The sequence below is a fragment of the Dipteris shenzhenensis genome, chromosome 25 (assembly GCF_047967505.1).
Source record: "Dipteris shenzhenensis isolate YYH24624 ecotype China chromosome 25, Dip_SZ_1.0, whole genome shotgun sequence".
In the NCBI taxonomy this organism is placed as follows: Eukaryota; Viridiplantae; Streptophyta; class Polypodiopsida; order Gleicheniales; family Dipteridaceae; genus Dipteris; species Dipteris shenzhenensis.
The window spans coordinates 30,874,326-30,894,296 of NC_141620.1; the positions used below are offsets into that span (position 1 = coordinate 30,874,326).

The following is a 19,971-nucleotide window of genomic DNA, read 5'->3' on the forward strand; positions in this document are numbered from 1 at the left end:
GAAAACAGACCCGAGAATCATCCCGCAAATCTACCTCAAATAGGTTACTTTTTTAAATCTGATCTATTCAAACAGATTAGAGAGTGCCCCGTTTGGTCTGGACGCTGGAGTCAAACAAGCAAGCTAATCATCAGGTCAGAGATTGATGATGGGTCATGGCGGGAAGCGAGCCATCTCACTCATGCACAGCAAGAAAGGTGGAGAGAGAGAGAGGATCCGATGTGGGAGATGGTGCAAAGCTCAAGGAGCAGGGCAGAGGAAAAAAGCTTCTTGTGATGAGAGCAGGAGCTATTGAGAGAGCAATCAAGCAGCCATTGATTGAGATTCGGATGGAGCTGGAGCCAATTGTGCAGAAAAGCCATAGCCAAAACTACGTAGAAGCCATTGATCTGTTTGTGCAATCTGTGCATCTTCATCCCTCTCTGTCCCTCTTTCTCATGATGATCATGTTTGATAACACAGTTTCCTTTCATTCATCTCTGTTGCTTTTCTCGTCACCTCTGTTTCTCCCTCCCTCTCAATGTCTCTGTCTCTCTGGCTATGGTAGCCGTCCTTCCTTGACAATCTCACCATAGCCATTCTAAATTCCCCTCTCCCTCTCCTTCATGATTCATCTCTGTTGATTCTAGCCATCTCAATGTCCCTCAGAGCTCGGTAGCTTTCACCCCTCCCTCCCTGTCTGCTTGTCTCTCTCTCTCTCTCTCTCTCTCTCGCACGACTCTTGCCAGAGATATCGTCGCACATCTCCCTCTCATCGTACCATTGCAATGTGGGTGACAATTCTCTAGTCCACATTCATCTTCCTCGCCTCACATCACCTACCTTCGAGCATCCCACGATCGGTTGCCCGCAGCTTGCTTCCCTGGGACACTCTCCCACCTCACCCACCCATCCTGCAGCATTCCTCAGCTCTCATCGGATCTGCCCATCTTTGCCCGCCGCATTGTACCAGTATTTGCACTGTGCAATCTCTTTCGTAACGTGCTGCAGGAACAACGACGAAGGTGGAGGAGAAGAAGTCGACCTCCCCCTTTCTCTCCTAGCCCCCACACATCTCAACCTCCCCACGATCCTCGCTTTCCTTCTAAGTGACAGGACTAGCTTGTGTGTCGTCGTCAACCCCTCGTTTGATCGCAGCTGGGCCGAGTATGTCCAACGAGAGAAGCTCCTGTTTCTGTGAAGGGACGGTGAGTGGGGCTTCGAGCAGGTGAGAAGCCATGGTAGCAGTAGGAGCTGCAGCATCACCACCAGCATTAGGAGAAGGGGAAACGAAGCTTTGCTGGTCATCTGGCTGAACGAAGACGACGAGGAAGAAGACGATAAAAACGTAGCAACGCCATAGAAGAAGAAGCACGGGTCTGCATCAAGTCAATGCGAAGCCTCCTCTCGCTGGCGCCAATCCATCGCCAGCAGCTCGAGCTGTAGCTCAAACAACGCAACTCACTGCATCATGCCTCGCGAATTGTCCGCGAGCTCGCAGCATTTCGGTCATCAGGCATATTGCCCGCATTGCTGGATCCCAATAACCACGTTAGCTTGCCCATCCCTGTTCCTGCTCGCGCTCACTGCCGCCTCTACAGCTCGTCGTTGATCGCTGCTTTGGCTCCACGCCCTGCGGACCCGGTTGCATGGATTTGCGAGCTTGATGTGCGTGGAGATGAAAGCGTCACAGATTGCGGAAGTTGTAGCTTCGTCGTGAGCTCATCTCTAACAGCTGTGAAGAGGATACCGTGCATGCTTGCGTGCAGCGAGCCGCATTGCCTGCGAGCTCCCGAACCCCTCGCCAGATTGCTTTCGCTAACGTGCAATTGTAGCTCGTGCGTTGAGATCATCTCCGACAGTCCGCATTGTTAAGGCAGAGGAGGCGGAAGTAGATTCTGTTGCTGTACGAGGAATGGAGGAAACATTTGCGCTTCCTCGCCGAAGCAGGCCAGTCCGACATTATGCAGTGGAGCTGGTGCGCAAGTGCGTCCAGCATAGTGTGGATTTCGCGCTGGAGTGAGCTGCGTCGCACTTGTGCGCTTCGTTCTGCCCATTCCATCGACGAAAGCCCAGTTTCGCTGTGAGCTTGTGAGGCGATGAGGAACCAAAGCCCTCGTCGCTCCTCGGGCACGGGGCAGCTCAATTGGGGACGCAACGCGGAAAGCTGGCTCCGAGAGAGCAGAGAGGAGGACCTGGCGTTGTTTCAGGACGTGCGGAAGCGGGAGCGGAAGGACTTCTTGCATCCGTCGAACGACGACATCGAAGCGTCTTTGTGTGAGTTTTCTGGAATTGTGTTGTGTGCGGAAGGCGAGTGTGAAAGAGGGAAAGCTTCGGCATAGAGGAGATGCAATTGTCGCGAGTTGATGCACAGAAAGAGAAAGAGAGAATGTGTGTAATTTGTGGGTGAGGAAGAGACACTAAACTCGGAAGGATTTTGCGGTTGCAGCAAGCAAATTTGGAGGACTGACTGGGTATCGCCTCCCTTCCTCAACACCCCCACGGAAAGGCCAGAACGATCTCCTCACAGTCGACGCAGAGAAAAACGATTACGACTGGTACTTCTTCCGAACCTCCTCGATTTTCCTGTCATTCTGTGTAATTGCAATTGCTCCTAGCTCCATCTCTGAAATTTGCAATTGCTCCCTGCCTTCATCCTGCTTTTCTTCGCTTCAATTCATGCCATCACCTCCTGTCCAAATCCGCACGCTAGCCGATCCATTTTGGTACTTCTTCCCAGATGTTTGGTTTGTGGGCAGATCCTTCTTTCGTTGCTTTAAATCTACCCAATTTGCAGAGCTCGCTTCGTTACCGATCATAGAGTGTTTTGCTATTTATGTAAACAAATCGTTACAGCCTCTCTCCACGCCTGAGATTGTTTGTATTGCTTATTTTTGTAGAAGTGCGTCCCGTCTTGGACAGATTTCGAAGGTTTCATGTATGATTTAGGATCACTTACCCAATCCCCTGTGAAATGTAAATTCTTAAGCGCTTGCTGTTTAAATTTGACCTACCATGTTGGCTTTTGTTACAGGCTCCTTACTCCACCAGGAACACCCCTCTTCCCATCCCTGGACCACGATACATCACTTACACAGTTGGACCCGGTCCGGAGTGCCTTTGGGCAACCACATTCTACATCTAGAGTGAGTAATTACTGTTTGTAGCTTATGATGTATTGTCAAGCTTTTGGGAGCCAAGGAAAGGGGGGGGGGGGGGCGCGGTGTGACAGCTTCGACTCACAGCTATACTTCTTCCAGGGCAATAGAAACTATCAGATAAGGGTGGCTATCATGAGACTTAATGCATTGACACTTCTTTTCTTTTGTACAAGCCCTTGCTGTTGTGTGAAGGGTTGCTGACATTGATGCCATGCGAGAATATGAATCGATATTTCTTTTCTGTGGCCAACCCCTTGCATTTGTGTAAATGGTTCGGTTTCCAATTTCAAAATGCGCCACTCCTGTAATATTTTTTATTGAAAATGTGTGGAAGCCTTTGGTTACTCTATCTCCATTGCATGTGCAGTTACCATCAGGTGCTAGGGAAACCCATGGTAAAACTATACGTGGAAGCCCAAGTCCTCGCAGGCCCATTGCAGCCTCATCTAGCAGCACCACAAACAGTTTTGCGAGGGGGAGAACATCATCTCCTTCACGGATAAGCTCAAGTCCTACTCCCAGACCCTCAACTCCCTCACGAACACTCGGAAGGGCATCAACAATGCTGAACCGGGCATCTACGAGGTCTTCCCCACCAACATTGAGAAGGTTGAATACATCTCCAACTGTACGAGCATCTTCCACAGAAAGAAGTGGCTCTTCGAAAACAAGGAGTCGAGGAACCTCAGTATCCCCCAAACTGCAAGCTTGGCAGCCACCAGTATTGGATCTTTCCTTAGAACCACCCCCTAATCTTCGCACTTCCATTTCTGACCACCCAGTGCCCACTTCCAGGAGTACTACTTCAGGATCAAGACATGGAATGGCCGTCGAGGCTAGGCACTCCTATTCTGAGCCAGCAGACACTACACGATATAAGTGGCGTAATGCCTCCTCATCTGGTTCTAGAAGCTCGATTTCGTCAATCAGTCAAGATCGCTGGAGCAGTAAAGGTTCTATTATTTCTTCCTCAGATGATGGCATGGAACTCATTCAGCCACCTTTTCTAGACTGTACAACTGTGAGCCCAAGTTCCTCACTCGGGGATCTTAAGGTGCGGTCCAGGTTGGAGGATGGAATAAGCAGCAAGTACAACCCACAAGGAAAGCGTCAGATCAGATCAACATCCACATCAGTAGAGACTTCTGCCTTCTCATTTGCTATGACAAGGAAGTCACTGGAACCCTCCTTGCGGCAAGTGGTATGTAATTGAACTGGTGCTTCTATCTGATCATTCATTGTGATTTCATGCATTAATCTGTGATAATCATGGTGATCTACCTGTTGTGTGCAGGACCATCGCCACATTCCAGAGAATAGGTTTCGACCTCTGCTGTCAAGTGCGCCTGTGTCTTCCTTTTATAACAGAGGGAACCTGATCTTACAGAACAGGCCAGCAAGCCCCATACCAGCACCTTCCATCACAGCTAGTAGCAATGCAAGCTCAGAGCAGGGCGTGAGGATTGTTCCTGGAGATGAGAGCAGTGATGAAGGGGACATAGAAAATGGGAGTGAATGGGACAGGAGCTTGTCTCCTGGGGCTGCAATGAACAAACTTGCAGTAGAAGAAGTTGACATGACTAATCAAGAATGTATTGATAGTGTAATCGGTGAGTATGCCAGACATGATTATACTGACTATTTTGACCAGGATGGTGACAGTCATTCAAGCACAATGGATACAAGTCATTTCAGCAGGGATGATGGATTCGAAGTGCACACAGGCATGGTTGGCAACACTCCTGATTGGAATGGGCAGGAAAGATTTGTTGAAAGAAGCTGGAAAAGTTCTAAAGAAGGTGATCATGATAGGGGCAACTCTCCAGTCGCTACCAAATTCCCAATTGCAGAGTTTGATTATGGTTCTGTGGATGATGATTCAGTGTGTCTTGATTCCCAAAGAGACGTCGCTTTTTCTCCGCACAGTGAAGAAACAACAGATCAATTCTTTGTGGACATCCAAGAAGACATTTCTGTGCTACATCATGGTGCCAAATTACAGGATTCTGTCTGTAGCCTGCAGCATGAGTCTTGTTACGGTCCGCCTGGGTCCGAGACATCACATATCAGCCAGGGCTCAAAGACATCCTGTAATTTGGACCTGGAAATGGCTAAAGAGGAAACCCCTGCAGCAGAATATGAGTCAGTCATCTTGTCTCCTCGGGGACAGATCGGTTCATTGTTGCAAAAGGAATTAGAGAATCTCTCTAAGAGTAAACGAAGCCAATCATTCAACATTGGCACAGTCCATCCAATAGACCCGCTTGTACAGGGAAGTAACCCCCATAGTCATATGAATGAAGAGTATACTGACTGCATGCAGTCTGAGTCAACAGCTCAGTCAAAGAAGTGGTCCAAACCTTGTGTAACGATGGGTGGGACCAGACTCTTAGAAGGAAGAGATCTGGAAGAGGTTAGTGAAGACACATTCCCCGTTTTGGGCCTTGCCAAGGAACCAAATCTTCCCATACAGAGAAGAGTGGATGGTCTGCTTTTAGAGGCAAGACCACTAGCAAGAGGGGAGCCTGCCACTGGAAGCATGGGTTCCTCACCAACACTCTCACGCCCTGAAGGAATGAGTGGAAGCGCTTTTGTTGCTTCTCCCAGAACAGAAAACATAGAAAGGATTCTTCACAAGGAAGCAGATCCTGATGGATACAATGATTTGGAATCTTTGGTTAAGAGGGATCATGGGGATTTCACACCAAGCACACAAAGACAAGAAGGCTTGCTCAATCAACCTGAGCTTAACTCCGAGGAAAGTTGTCGTGAATATTTTATTGATATCATAGAAACTGCAGAGAACTCAGTGTCCCAAGTTTCAGAAACCACTGGATCTAGTGGGCCACCTGGGGAACTCTTGCTCGCTGACATGGATATGGCTGCCCATACATGGAACCCTGTTTCCATCGAGAAAAGTGAAAATGCTAAAGATAATGACTGCATTAACTCAGACTGGGAGGTATTGGAACATCCCTCAGAGGTTCAAGTGGTAAAGGAGGAGAAAGATTGTCACAAAGCAGAAAATATTGCAGACTCTGAACTTTTGTTATTGGATACAAATCGCATACAAAAGGATGTGTCAGTGACGTGCAGAGATCATGTGGATGAAGCTGATTCGATACTTGGAAACTCCATGGTTGAGAAAGCTGCCTCAGAAATTTCTGATGCAGGGTTGAAGGAAGAAGAGTTAGAGCCTAACACATATTTGGACTCCAGAAAAACAGATGGAGAGTCAGAGGGGATTCTCCTTGACTCTGGGGAGATGAAAGAATTCAGCAGCTTTGAATCTAATCTGTCTAACGTGCAGAGCATGCCTGCAAAACATACAACAGATGGAGGTCAGGAAGACAAAACTGAACATATAGGTGTACCATTGCTTGGAGATGTCAAGGAGCAACCTGATTTCAAAGGTAGGATAATTCTGACAATATATTGCACGTTCTTTACTCTGCTTGCATACGTGAAAGCCTAAACACAACCACTTTTCAGATCAAAATTTATCAAGGGGACTATTGATAGATCAAAATTTATCAAGGGGACTATTGATAAGCAATCAGTCTAAGCTTTCAATAGCTTTGTAAGTTAGATTGTTGCCTTTTTTCAACCAGTTGGAATTGCAATGCATTGTTTTATATCATCAAGATTGGTGAGAAAAAGATCTATTTTCTGATGTTTTAGTTACAGACACTGAAGTTAGGGTGGACAAAGTAGAGAGCTATCGTAGATTAGGAGAGGATAAGATGACTAATCGTATGCCAGCAGCCAAATCATGAATCGGGCTGAGGCATATGTAGTCCTTCATCACATCCTCCTTTGCACCCTTCTCTTGCGAAGATGACTGCAGTGCTAAGCCCACTGAATGACCTTATTTTCTCCCTTCCCTACACTCCCTTCCAAAAGAAAATTCCCTGAGAATCATACATGGTGACTATCCAGCAAAGAGAGACTGTGGTATTGAATGCTCTCATCGAACAATCTGCCAAAAGGTGGGGGTGCTCTTGCATGATGCTCCTTGGCTGCCATGGTTTCTCATCGTGTAGGTCCTTCCTCCTCATGCTTAGGTGCATTTCGAAAATGACTTAATATTCTGACCAACACACTTTTTGGGAAAGAGAGATGGAAAAAGCGGGGGGGGGGAGGAGAGAGAGAGAGAGAGAGAGAGAGAGAGAGAGAGTTGATATGATATGATTGTATTAACGTCCTCGTGAGACCCTTCAGGATCTATGGGACAGTGATCACTATCAACAAGTAGTGAATGTTTACATCCATTGAAAGAAAATAGCATTTAATAAAAGCATAAATGTGCTATGCAGTGAGTACTTGTTGTGCTAGCCTATGTGCTAGACCAAGTACTTTGTTGCGATATTCTACAATTTCCTTTATGTAGTTGCCTAGCTCTTTGGCTGGCCACTCCGATTTGCGCATATGCTCGACATGTTAGGAGTACATGCTGCTCATTTTGTACTTCTCCTGGGGGGCAGATTTTACATACTCTTTCCTCTCTTGGTACCCTGGGTCTTGCCCATCTTCCCCTCTCCACCTCAAGATCATGTGAGCTGGTTCTGATTTTGCAGATTAAATATTGATATGTCTTCCCCAAGGTATTTCCATAGCTGTCCATTGGATTGATTTCCTGCTTATAAAACTGCATTTTTTCCCCGGTTCTTGCCATAGCTTATGTAGCATTCTCTGCGTCACTAACTCCCTGATTTCCCATTCATCTTCGGGGATATCAGCAGCGGTTATACCCCATAATTCCATCCATTTCAGCCCCTCTTTGTGCCATCCAGTGATTTGCCTAGCTTCCATTGCTTTGTGTGGTATCCTATCGGCATCCATCTTTCCCAGTTTGTTGAGGTATGCCATGAATTGGCACAATGCCTCTCCTTCGAGAGGTATCATACCTGTCTCAGCCAACAAGATGGGATATGGTGTTTGTGCCTTCACCCCTAACTCCCCTATGAGAAATCGTTTATGTAAAGTCTCTATTCGGTTCTAGTAGGCCCTAGAGAGCCCAGGTGCCTAGGCTGGACACCCGTAAAGGACCACTGTTTGTACGAGCATGGTATTACTTTCTCATTTCCCAGTTCCATAAGTGTGCCTTTCTGCACTTGTTTGGGAAGCTATTTAAAGCTTTCAAACCACATGCATTCCACTTGTAAGTGTCTGCAAATTCCAGCCCCAAATATTTGTATGTAGTGACACTGTCCAGAGGCTCCCCCTCAAAAGTGAAATCAACCTGTTTATTCCGAGTCTTGGATATGTTGACTTGCATTCGTGAGTGTTTGCAGAATTTTCCCAGTGTATCCAAATGTGTTTGCATCTCTTTCTTGCTTTTTGTGAAGAAGACTACATCATCTACGTAAATAAGCAATAAGAGGGCATAGCCTGCAATCTGGACACCTTCGCTGCTGTGTGTTCTCATCCACTCTTCCAATTCATCGCTGAACAGACCAAAGAGAGTTGGTGAGAGGGGGCAGCCTTACTTGACTCCTATGTCACTGCTTAGATGTCACATCTAAAGTCCCTACAAAAGTGGTGGGTTAGACAAATGTTGGAGGGGTAAGGAGAGTAAGAGGATAGCTTAGATGTCACATCTAATTTGCAATCTCTTGTTGTCTAGGGCCAAGTCGCGGTTGGGTCTCATGAGTCTAGACCTGAGTCGGGTGGCCATCTCTGGTTTGACTAATCAATGACTCGGCCCACCTATGGCAAAAGCCAGTGATAGCTCCCTTTGGATGTCGTAGTTCTGGGGCATCGCATCAGAACATGCTCTTCTGACTCCACTTCATGTGTGTCACAAAGAGTACAAAGCCTCACATCTCCATAATGTCATGGCAAAAATCTTATCTCGCTCAATCTGGAATCTATGGGCTAAAGTATTGAGCTGGCCCCTGGTGATCCGTATTGCATGGGAAAGTTGAATCTGTAGGTACCCTGGCTCCTATATGTGTGTGTGTGTGTGTGTGTGTGTGAGAGAGAGAGAGAGAGAGAGAGAGAGAGAGAGAGTCATACTAACGTCCGCGGGAGGCCTCACGGGCCTATGGGACAAAAAGCAAAATGTCAAAATGACTTACAACATCTGGATAAACCAAAGAGTCAAGGAGTGCACATGGCATCTCAGCTCGAGGTTATTATAGCATATATCTAAATTCTAGTCCTATCATAAATGGCCTATATTACACCAATTTGCATGAGAGAGAGAGAGAGAGAGAGAGAGAGAGAGAGAACATTGAGGTTGGACGAGGAGTCAAGGTAGATTTATGATGAGTCGTCAAATCAATACATCTCTACAAATGAGTGATGTGGGGCTTTTAAACTCCTCCAACCTTCTCCTACTTGGTCCTTTCACTAATTTTCTTTTGTGTTAGCCCCGCCCTAACTTAGCCTAATTTGCCCCTTCATTATAGCCATTCTTTCCCAAAAAAATTTGCCCTAAAAACTAAATGTAATGGCTGTCCATAATGAGCATCTAGGATACCAAATGCTGCTCATCAATCAGCCAAGAGGTGAGGGTGCTCCTGCACAATACTTGAGGACTTGGTCCCTAAAACCCATAATACGTTCTAGGATGTGGAGGATGTGGTGCTCTCCGGTTAGCTTCAATTGATAGGCTAATTCTCCAGCTTTGCAGAAGATTCTGTAACATCCATAATACATACGAGCCAGTTTGGTGCTAGTGGTGCCCTTCAAGGAGGCATATCTTTTTTTTTGGAGTTATAAGTGAACCAGATCCCCTTTTTTAACTCTAGGCAGCTCCTACCTTCACTGGCATTACTCTTTTGCTATGCATGAGCATCCTGCATGTTTTTTCTGGCGAATTGCAAAAGAGCATCCATCCTTACCAGATCATCCCTTGCTTGCTGATTTTTCACAGCCATGTCTTACGTCCACACATTGCCTCAAATGGGAAGATCCAATATTTTTCTTGGTGCTATTGCATGAGAAATCAGCAAGATCAAGCCATTTATCCCAAGACCTTTATATGTCATGGCACAAGTGCCTCAAATACTCCTCCCCCCATGTATTCACCCTTTAAATTTGGCCACCATCAGTTTCGAGACTGGTATGTTGTATTGGCAGTGCATAGCAAAACTTGTTGCAGCCCCTACCCATCTCAGAAGGCAAATGGACACACATAATCATAGCTTTTATTACTGGGCTGTCTTCTATAGACTGGGTGTCGGACAGCATTTATGTTGTGGTTGGCATGCTTACCAAATAGGCCCACTTCATCCCCACCGAGACACAATATTCAGCAACTTAGGTTGTTTGGACTCCTGATAATCTTTAGTGAAAAGATATGAAGTTTATGGGTCATTCTTGGTTGGAATTATTTATAGCGATGGGCACCATAGCGTTGCAAGCATTCATTTATACACTTCACCGCATTTCCAATAGAAACTCTACTGCATCTTATCATAGGTCTTTGTGATCCCTATATAACCTGCCATAGGAGCAAAATGCATCTTCTTAAGATCAACATCCTATATTGTGAGTTTGGAATAAAGAAAGTTATGTTCTAGGGCAAACCCACGTTCTGGACAAGGCATCCACCACCCCATTTTCTTTGGTCCGAGTCACATGACTGCACTGAAGCCAACCACATCGTTTGCTTGGCTGACAAGTCGGGCTGCATCAGAAAGTGTACGAGTATCCTGTGGTCATCAACTTTGATCTTGCTCCCATACAGACAGTGTGCCACAATTTGAAGGCATGCAGGATTGCCAACATATCCTGCTCATGAACATCGATGTGAACTCTCGTCATTGAACTTTCTGCTTTTAAAGTCTATTATTCTATGCTCTTGCCTTAAAACAGCCCTCAATCCTTTTCCATTGGGAATCTACCTTCATAATGAATGACCGTGAGAAATCCATGCATACCAACACTGGGGCATGAGTCAATGCAAATTTCAAATCTGTCCTGCACTTCTTTTGATCACTCAAAGGGATCTTCTGTGAGAGGGGCTGCCCTTATGTATGAACCTCCTACGGAATGAAGCAACGTCCAAAGACCCTCTCAGCTGAGTGGGATTGTGTGGCCGGGCATTCCCTCAGACATTTCACCTTTGAGGGGTCCACTCAGATCCAATTCCTGCCCTAATATGCCCAAAATATTTGATCTCTTATGCCTTAGCATAGAGCTGATGCAGCCTCAAGATTTCCAGTACTCGTTTGACATGCTCTATGTGATCCTGCTTGCTCTGTGTAAGTGAGGATACCATTAAAAAAGACCAGCACATGTAGGACAAGAGGTGACTGCAACATGTTTTTCATCATTGCCTAAAAGGTGACTGGTGCATTAGTCAATCCAAACAGTACAGCCCTAAACTCATGTGAATGGATTTCTTGTGCTCATCAGCCTTTCTCACCCTAATTGAGTGGTCTTCTCACCTCATATCTGTATTACCGTTGTTTTCACCCTTTAAGTAACAATCCTAGGGACTGGAAAAGGCGCAACTGCTATGAGAAATGGAGTTCTTCAGCAGCTTCTTTACCCGCTGTGCTAGTTACGTCCTATACCACCTTAGAGAGACGATATGGGACCTTGTTGATGGGCTTGCTGCCAGGATCCAAGACTATGGCATGGCATTCATCTGTCTTCACAGATGATGGACTCAGTATATCAGATAATTCTAAGAGCTATTGCTGCATATCAGCATCTCCATAAGTGGACACCTCCTATCTGTGGCTCGGTCATCTGCGACACTTTCGTTTTTGAGTTCTGTAGCCAATTGCTTCACTAAAATCAGCTACATTTTTGGGTTGTCAGACCCTGCAACACCATGATTTTGCCTGTGTGTGCAAAGTGGAGAGTACTGGCATTCAAATGGATACTCGAATGACTTCATCCAATCATGTTTGAGAATAAGGACCCATATCCAAGGCAAAGGGATGTCCTGTAAGGCTGTAATCATGTGGGAGTTGGATCCATGCATCCTTGCAACATAGTCTGCTAATCATGTGTTGTCCGTTGGGAACCTCAACTCTCAATCCATGGTCTAAATCCATGGCTAGAAGCCTTATTTTTTGCACATAAACATACGAGCAATCCTACCATCAATGTCACCTCTCAACCTGAATGCCTTGGCATTTTTAACACCCATAAAAGCATCAAGGGATATTCAATACAGCTTGACTGGCATCCCAATGCGGCTCCTTATCCACTATAATATTGCCTTCAGCCTCATTTCGTGCGTGGAATCACAAAGCTTGTGGTGCGTGGCTGATGCGAGTTAAGCCTCTCATGGTCCTTGATCCCATGTGTGTTGTGTGCATACACACCTAGTTATGTGGTACTACTACCTTGGTCAAAGGGGAAAAGGATCCATCCTCTTGAGTTTGCTCTACATCTTTAGTACCATCTGTTTCCTCGTGAGTCACATCAAGATCTCAGGAGCATCCACAAGCTCCCTCACAATCATGTTGATGAGCATGGCTATCCTACTGTTCCTCACTTTGCATACATCCTGAGTCCATTCCTCATCAGATTTGAAGCATGAATTGACCCGCCTTTTACTGTCCGTCACCTGTGATGGCCTTCAAATGCTTCTTAATTTCTGTTTTTCTTGTTCAGCCTTTCACTTGGCTGCAAATCAGAAGCATTTCTGTTTGTTCTGGTTCAGCATTCACTTGGCTGCAAGTCTGGCAGTTGGCGGGTGATATGGCTTGAAGGTGTTCTAGACTCTAGTGCATGTTACCATCAGATACTTGGAAATGGGGCTATGAAAACCTTTCTATCATGCTGCTCAAGCATTTTGGGCTTCTCCTCAGTCTCCAATGCATGCCAAAGCGCTGGCCCCAGTTTACTTGTATTTGCTAGTATGCTCTGGCTCAAAGACCTTAGCAAGCTTGGCATCTCCCTGCATAGATTAAGGAATGTATTGCAAGCCACTTCATCCAACAGATTGAATTTTATGCTTTGGCGGGTGTTGATTTGCAAATTATCAACCAAAGATAGAATTGCCAAGTGGAAGGATATTTCACCAATATGCTCCTTCTGCAATGTTTGTTTTTAGAATTACTTTCATTTGTTCTAGGATTGTTTGGTGATTAGATCCAGATCTGAGAGTGGTTACTCAAAGCACTCATTCTCATCCCAACAAGATCAGAATGCACGCTCTTAGGTGACAAGGGAAGTCTTAACGACATTGAGTTTCGACTTTGGAGTCTTATCAGGGCAGAGGTCATTTATTTGATCTGGAGATATAGGAATTTGGTGGTGTTTAAAAGATTCAAGATCCCAAGCGACTTTACTCAGATAGTGAAGTTGGAAGCCTTTAATATTGTGACTTTCTTTGCCAAGAAAGATCGGCACCTTCCATTTGCAGTTAGGGTTTTTAGTGATGCTTTGTATAAGTTTGGAGCTGATCAAACTGTAATTTTTTCTCCTTTAATTTAATCTTCTTTTTTGCTCGCCCAAAAAAAAAAAAAAAACCTTGGCAGCTCGCTCGATGGTTTGGGGCTCATGGGCCCTCACATCAAATACTAGGAAAGGTTGCAATCTCTAAATAAATGGCCGCAATTTTCCAGTCTCTGATATGTCATACACAAAAAAGGATAGTTTCTAGAACTTCTTTATATATACTCTTGAGATAATGCACAGAAATCATCCAAGAACTGCTCCAAGTTGAGCGAGGAAACAAAGTGGTGATCATCAAGGGCTTAAATTGTTCCCACATGGTGGGTCTATTAGGATAATCTCACATGTAATGCCATCAAGTCTAGGCATAATCATATCAATGCCTACTTGCAAAGTTGCTTATCATCCTTGGGATAGAAGTGGAAATAGTCTTCCAGCTTCATGATCCAGTGCTTGGGGTCATTGAGGGTTTAAGTATGCCCTTTAGGTTTATGCATGGTGAGCTTATTCTTGTCATCCTTCACAACATAATTCCTAGATTGACCTTATCCAACACCTTTGGGCATGATCCTTCGTAACCCAGTTCCTAGATTAACCCCCTCCAAACACCTTGGGCATCATCCCTCACATAACGGTGAAATGGCATCTCATAGACCACAAAATGCCCAGGGAGCGGACAGCATGTCATCAATGTCAGGCTTGCCACTTGTGCCTTTTCCTTTCTAGAACATTGAGCCTCCCGTTTGAAGCACGGTCTGTATCTAGCTATGAGTGCTCACCTATGATAGGATAGGGGCTTGCATAGTCTTGCTAAACGTATCATGATGCAGAAATTGTGAGACCAAGGCTGCGAGGAGGATTGTCATTTCTCCTACTACCACGGATTTTCGCAAGAACTCAATGTCTCTCTAAGCATCCTAATTGGTGAGGTGAAAAGACCAATGGTGCTAATGGCAAGACTCATTGGCATTCCCATGCCAAATGAAAGATGCACACCAGTTGGTTGATCAAGAACAGATAGCTCAATGTGCAAGGGTGTAGAAAGTTTGTACACTAGATGGTTGCCTCATGTCTGCCATGGAATATCTTAAGAGGTGTAGAAAATGCACCATCAGCGCCAAGGTATTCCCATATTCGGTGTAGATTGCTCCAAAAATGATTCACTTCGCAATCGATTTGCCTGTTGTCCCATATGCAAAATGCCTTTTAAAATTGGATATAAAGCGGGCCTCTATGAGCAGCCTCTTCCTGTGTATCACTGCCCAGCAAAGAATCACCTGACAACGAGGTGCACTTTTCAGTGCCATAGTATCGTGTCAAGAAGGATGCCAATGTGTGGCTAGGTATTCCCAAGTTGAGTCTCCTAAAATGACCGACACAGCTCCCCACAGTACAATCAAGATGCAAGAGAATAGATGCAGATAAAATGCTAAATCAAGTTTAAGGGTTTGCTATGTATACACATTTGGTAGTTACATGCGATTTAAAACCTCCAATCGATGAGAGAGGAAGCCCAATAGCTTCCTTAAGAATGTCAAATACGAACCAAAGTTGCTTCCGAAAGTGGTCTTAGATCAGCAATGACACGTAGGACACCTAAGACACCCAAGACATTCAAGACTCTTGGGACTGAGGTTTTAGCTAAGGCAACTAGGATACCAAAGGCCGGTTGTTACACCTTGGTGAATAAGAGGGAATTTTAAGTCTAGGAATTGCAAAGTGAATTCAAGCCCGAATCCATTTTCATTATAGAAAAGAAAGGAAAGCTTATCCTACGTCCTTACCCTTCATTGGGGCATGCTGTCTATGTTTCATTGGTCTGCTGCTTTGCCATTCCTTTTCTGTTTATTAGGGGACATGAAATTAATATCTTTTTTGTAACATTTTGAACAGGTAGATCATGTTAATTTTCACTTGACATTCTGATAAGGCAGTGCTGTTCAATATTGTTCCGAAAAGTGATTTAATTCAATCATGACAAGCCAAGTTTTTTTTGACAATGCATGTCTTGATGTTTGATATTGTGTGATGCAGATTCGTCTCAGAAAGCCAAAGAGATTTCAGGTCGGAAACCTGTCACTCGCAGCTTTACATTGGAAGAAGCAACAAGCACGATTCTTTTTTGCAGCTCTATTGTTCATGACGTTGTGTACAGAGCTGCATCCATAGCTGCAGAGAAGGAAGCATCTGTTCTAGCAACATTGTCGCACCCCGTAGGAGCACAGTTGAAATCTGGATTCTCAAGTGCAGATCATAGGAGAAGCTCTATCACAGGGAAAGTACCAAAATCGAGAAACTGGAAAGGGCGGCCAAGGGAAGATACCTCTGCTATTCGCAAATCTCTGGGCCACCAACAAAATAAGGACGAAAAGATCAACGAAATTCCAGCTATCACAGTACATCCAGTCCCTATCGATGGAATGAAAAGTGATGAGAGGGAGGACGGAAAGTCATCGATTAATGCGGCTAAAATAAAAGATGAGAAGACCCAAGTGAAGTTCTCAGTAAATTCCAATTGTCAGTGCAGTATTATGTGAGGTAAGGTATTGGGTTTTTACCCTACCGCTGTAGCGGCATTGTTCCAGTAACGGGCCACTCCTGCTTGTAGCCCCCATGCATTCATGAATTCATGATGTTGTGCAATACTTAGTGTGTGTTCCTTAGAATCACATTGGTTTATGTACAGTATTGGATGACTTGTTTGACGAACAGTCACTCACTGAAATCCAGTATACAACTTTCCCTTTCAGAGTATCGCTACATGATTTCTGATTTAGGACCACTCTAGGCGGTAATGGGTGTGTGGGATGATCTTTGTTGCTCATAGGCTGATCATGTGTGTGCCTCAAACTAGTATGCTTGGCCAGGATTAGTGAGTAAGAGATAACCAGCCAAACCGTGCATAGATGTGGATATTGTAAGTACGATACGTGAAAGCACTTGTAACGAATTTATGGGAGACTTACGGAATCGAACTCGTTAGTTTCGTGAAGAGTCAAGTAGTTTTCAAATTCTAGAGCCCATAGGTTGATCATGTGTTTGTGTAAAAACATCGAAATAATAATCATGGCACTATTGTGGAGCACATCATGTGCTCTCTTGTCTATTTCCCCCTCACACACAAACACACTCACACATACATGGCCTTATCTACGAGGGGTAACATCGGCGGAGTATATTGATATAGGATGATGATGCTTTGGGAGAGGGAGAGGGGGAGAGGGAGGGAGGGAGAGAGAGTACTCATGCCAAAAATGGTTGGATGGCATGGCAAAAAATATTTGCAAGACAGTTTTTTGCAAAAGTGAAGGTAGAGCGCTACCTAGCTAAGGCAGTGCTAAAAAGATTCTTGGGAGCCCTAAAATATTAAGTCTCTAATTTGTCAAGTTTAATATAGCTTTCATAGGCGAGTTTTTTAGCTTTTCATAGGAGAATTCTCTATTGACTAGCTACTGACCTACCCACTAGTCTTAACCTTCTTGAATTCCTTAATATCTCTAAAGAGCATGTTCTACGGTATCACCACACTTTGCTTATGATTGTTACAACAATATGGCCCAATGGAAAGGACCACTATGGCTTAGTTGGACACCACCCTAAGGTAAGGAAAATTAAGAAAATCATGCATGGTTACAAGAGACTCATGACTGACCGAGATGAAAGTAGCCTATAGATCATCATTTGGTTTGTACCCCCCAGGTTGGTTAGCACTAAATAAGGTATTAGGACCTCCAATTGTTTCGTTTAGAAATGCTTCATTGAAATGTTTGAAATGATGCACCTGTAAATGAAGCATCTAGGGACCTCACACCTAGAAACTATTAGCAAGCTTCTTTTCACCGGTTGTTTTCAACTCTAGTTTGCTCCTGCTAAAAATCATACAAAGAGAGGCATGAATAACAAGGTCAAAGTAATCTATGGATCATAATTTGGTTTGTATCCTTCGGGTTGGTTAACACTAAAGAAGGTCTTAAGGCCTCTAGTCATTTCAGCACAGTTCCGATCTTTGAAACCTTAACTCAAACTCCCACAATCAAAACTCAGCTTTCATCTGAATTTGCAACTTAGGAAGACGTGGCCAGAACTAGTTGGAAACCAAATCATAGCAAGGAAAGTCAATTCATAGCCCCCCCCTCGCGGGTCTTTATTGCAATAGACATCTATTGTACAAGGTCGCTCACGAGGGAGCAAGAGTCTTGAGTACAAAATCTCAACATGAGTTGAGAGCTCAAAGGCTCTTTTTTTATTAGACTAGGATAGACAATTAGAAAGTTGTGCTTTCCAAGAGTTGGCCTGCTTTCTTAAGTGGAATAGATAGCTTTCCCATAAATGTGAGGTTTTTAAAAAAGCAAGCACTTTAATAGGCTTTCTCCAAAAATAGGTAATTTCTCCTAAAAGTGGGACGCCTATTATGGTTTTAGCTCCGGTGGGCTCTTTATTAAATAAGGCACCACTTGTCTTGTGCTTTCCCCTTAAAAGTGGGGGAATTAAGCACTCTCCAAATTCTTGCACCTTACACAAAGAATATCCAACACTTTAACCCATTACAGGTTAGCCAAATGCATGCAATCTAGTTCTTGGAATAATTCTAGTCCCTTGTGTGCATCTCCATAGTGTTCTTTAACCAATGCAATGCAAAGGAAAATGAAGTTTGTTCTATTTAACTGAAGTCAACTTTCTTTCAATATAAAAGATTTCTCTTTATTTGTTGGGAGAAGTACAAATCCCTGACATCCCCTTGGCTTCTAAAGAGTTGTACAGAATTGAAATGCTTCTTGATATAACTGTAGAACTTGGGAGTACTCAAAGAAAAACTCCTCATCCACCCACTTGGCATCAAGTGCCAAGTGATTCTTGAACTTGACAAGGTGTGTGTGGGTAATGTTTCCTCTAGTTCCTTTCTTCTGAGTCTGATACACGATTTGCTTTGGTTGAGGATCTCCTTCGTTTCTTCCACCTTTGGTGGCTCTTCTTGAATTGGTTTTGTGGGTTTTGGTCCTTTATATGTCTTTAGTGGAAAGCATTGTGGATCTTCAATTCTCTGGTAATGCTAGTCAATAACCAAGTTCATTTATTGGCTCACTGACCCGAAAAGGTCCATAATATGTGATCAACAGCTTTGGATATCCCTTTTCTTTTCCTTTCATTTTTTTGAGTCGGGAATCCTCGAATTTGAGGAGTACCCAATCCCCTTCTTGGAGATCCATCTCCCTTCTATGTTTATTAGTTGTCTTTTGTGCTTCTTTCTTGATCTTTCTATGGCTGTCCAAACCTTAAAAAAGTTGTTTGGAGGTCTCGAACATACTAGTTAGTAGCAAAAATCTCATCCTTGATCCTGAGAATGGGTAGTAGAATCACCTTCCCATAGATCGCTTCAAAATGAGTTTTGTTGTGGAACTGTGGTGGTGTTGTACGCAAACTCCACTAAAGGAAGGTACCTTCCCCATTCCCCTTTTTGCTCAGACACATATCATTTTAGGAGACCTAGGAATGTGTAATTCGCAATCTCACTTTGACTGTCCTTTGGATCTTCCAAATCACTGATGTCCCTCCACAATTTGACTAGTTCTTAGATTGTTGCCACCAAAGAAATCGGCAAGCTTCGCTCTAATATCACTAAATCCTTAACCTAACATTAACTCAAACTCCCACAATCAAAAAACACCTTTCTAGCGAATTTACAGCTTGGGAAAATGAGACTAGAATTAGATGGAAACCAAATTGTCAACAAGGAATGCCTTTGCAGTAGCCTAGAGTGAATCATAATTATAGAAGGGAATTGGTTTGGACCCTGGGAACTCCGAACAACAAATTGGAAACCCAAAAACGGGGCTGTAAAATAAATCAGTGTAGAGAGAAAATGTGGGAGAAGGAGGGGGGGAGACAGAAAATAGCACTAAGGACCAAAAATAAGGTCTGCTCTTCCTCCCCCCCCCCCAAAAGGTCTTTTATTGCAATAGAAATTTATGTACATGATAGCTCACAAAGGAGCAAGAGTCTGAGTAAAACTGGCCTGCTTTCTTGAATTGAATAGGTGGGTTTCCCAAAAAGCTGGGATTTCTCCAAAAGGAAGTGCTTTCATGGGATTTTTCAAAAAATAGGTGATTCTCCTTAAAGTGGGATGCCTTTATGCTTTTAGCTCAAGTGGACCCTTCATGAAATGAGGCATCACTTGTCTTGTGCGTTCCCTTTAAAAGTGGAAGAATTAATCACTCTCCAAAGTTCCAACACTCAACCCATTAGAGGTTAGCCAAATGTATGCATTGTAATTCTTGGACTAATCTTGCTACCCTGTGGGCAACCCCACATTGTTTTTTAACCAATGCAACACAAAGGAAAATTAAACTTGTTATAGTTGACCAAATTATGCTTTATTTGGCCAAAGTCTAGCTTCTCTAAGTCCAATGTGGCTGTTTGAACTTGGACATCCACTTTCTTTAAGCTTCACATCTCAACCCGCCTA

At 44.2% G+C, this 19,971-nt stretch overlaps 1 protein-coding gene across 1 annotated transcript; it reads left to right on the plus strand.

The window, feature by feature from the left end:
• Nucleotides 1-320: 320 nt before the first annotated feature.
• On the plus strand, nt 321-16,206 carry LOC147885743 (uncharacterized). Its single transcript, XM_087396481.1, has 6 exons — nt 321-2,256; nt 2,429-2,537; nt 3,014-3,125; nt 3,508-4,341; nt 4,435-6,553; nt 15,543-16,206. Exons 1-6 carry the CDS (start codon nt 2,079-2,081, stop codon nt 16,043-16,045), a joined length of 3,855 nt encoding a protein of 1,284 aa, XP_087252607.1. The 5' UTR covers nt 321-2,078; the 3' UTR covers nt 16,046-16,206.
• Nucleotides 16,207-19,971: the final 3,765 nt, after the last annotated feature.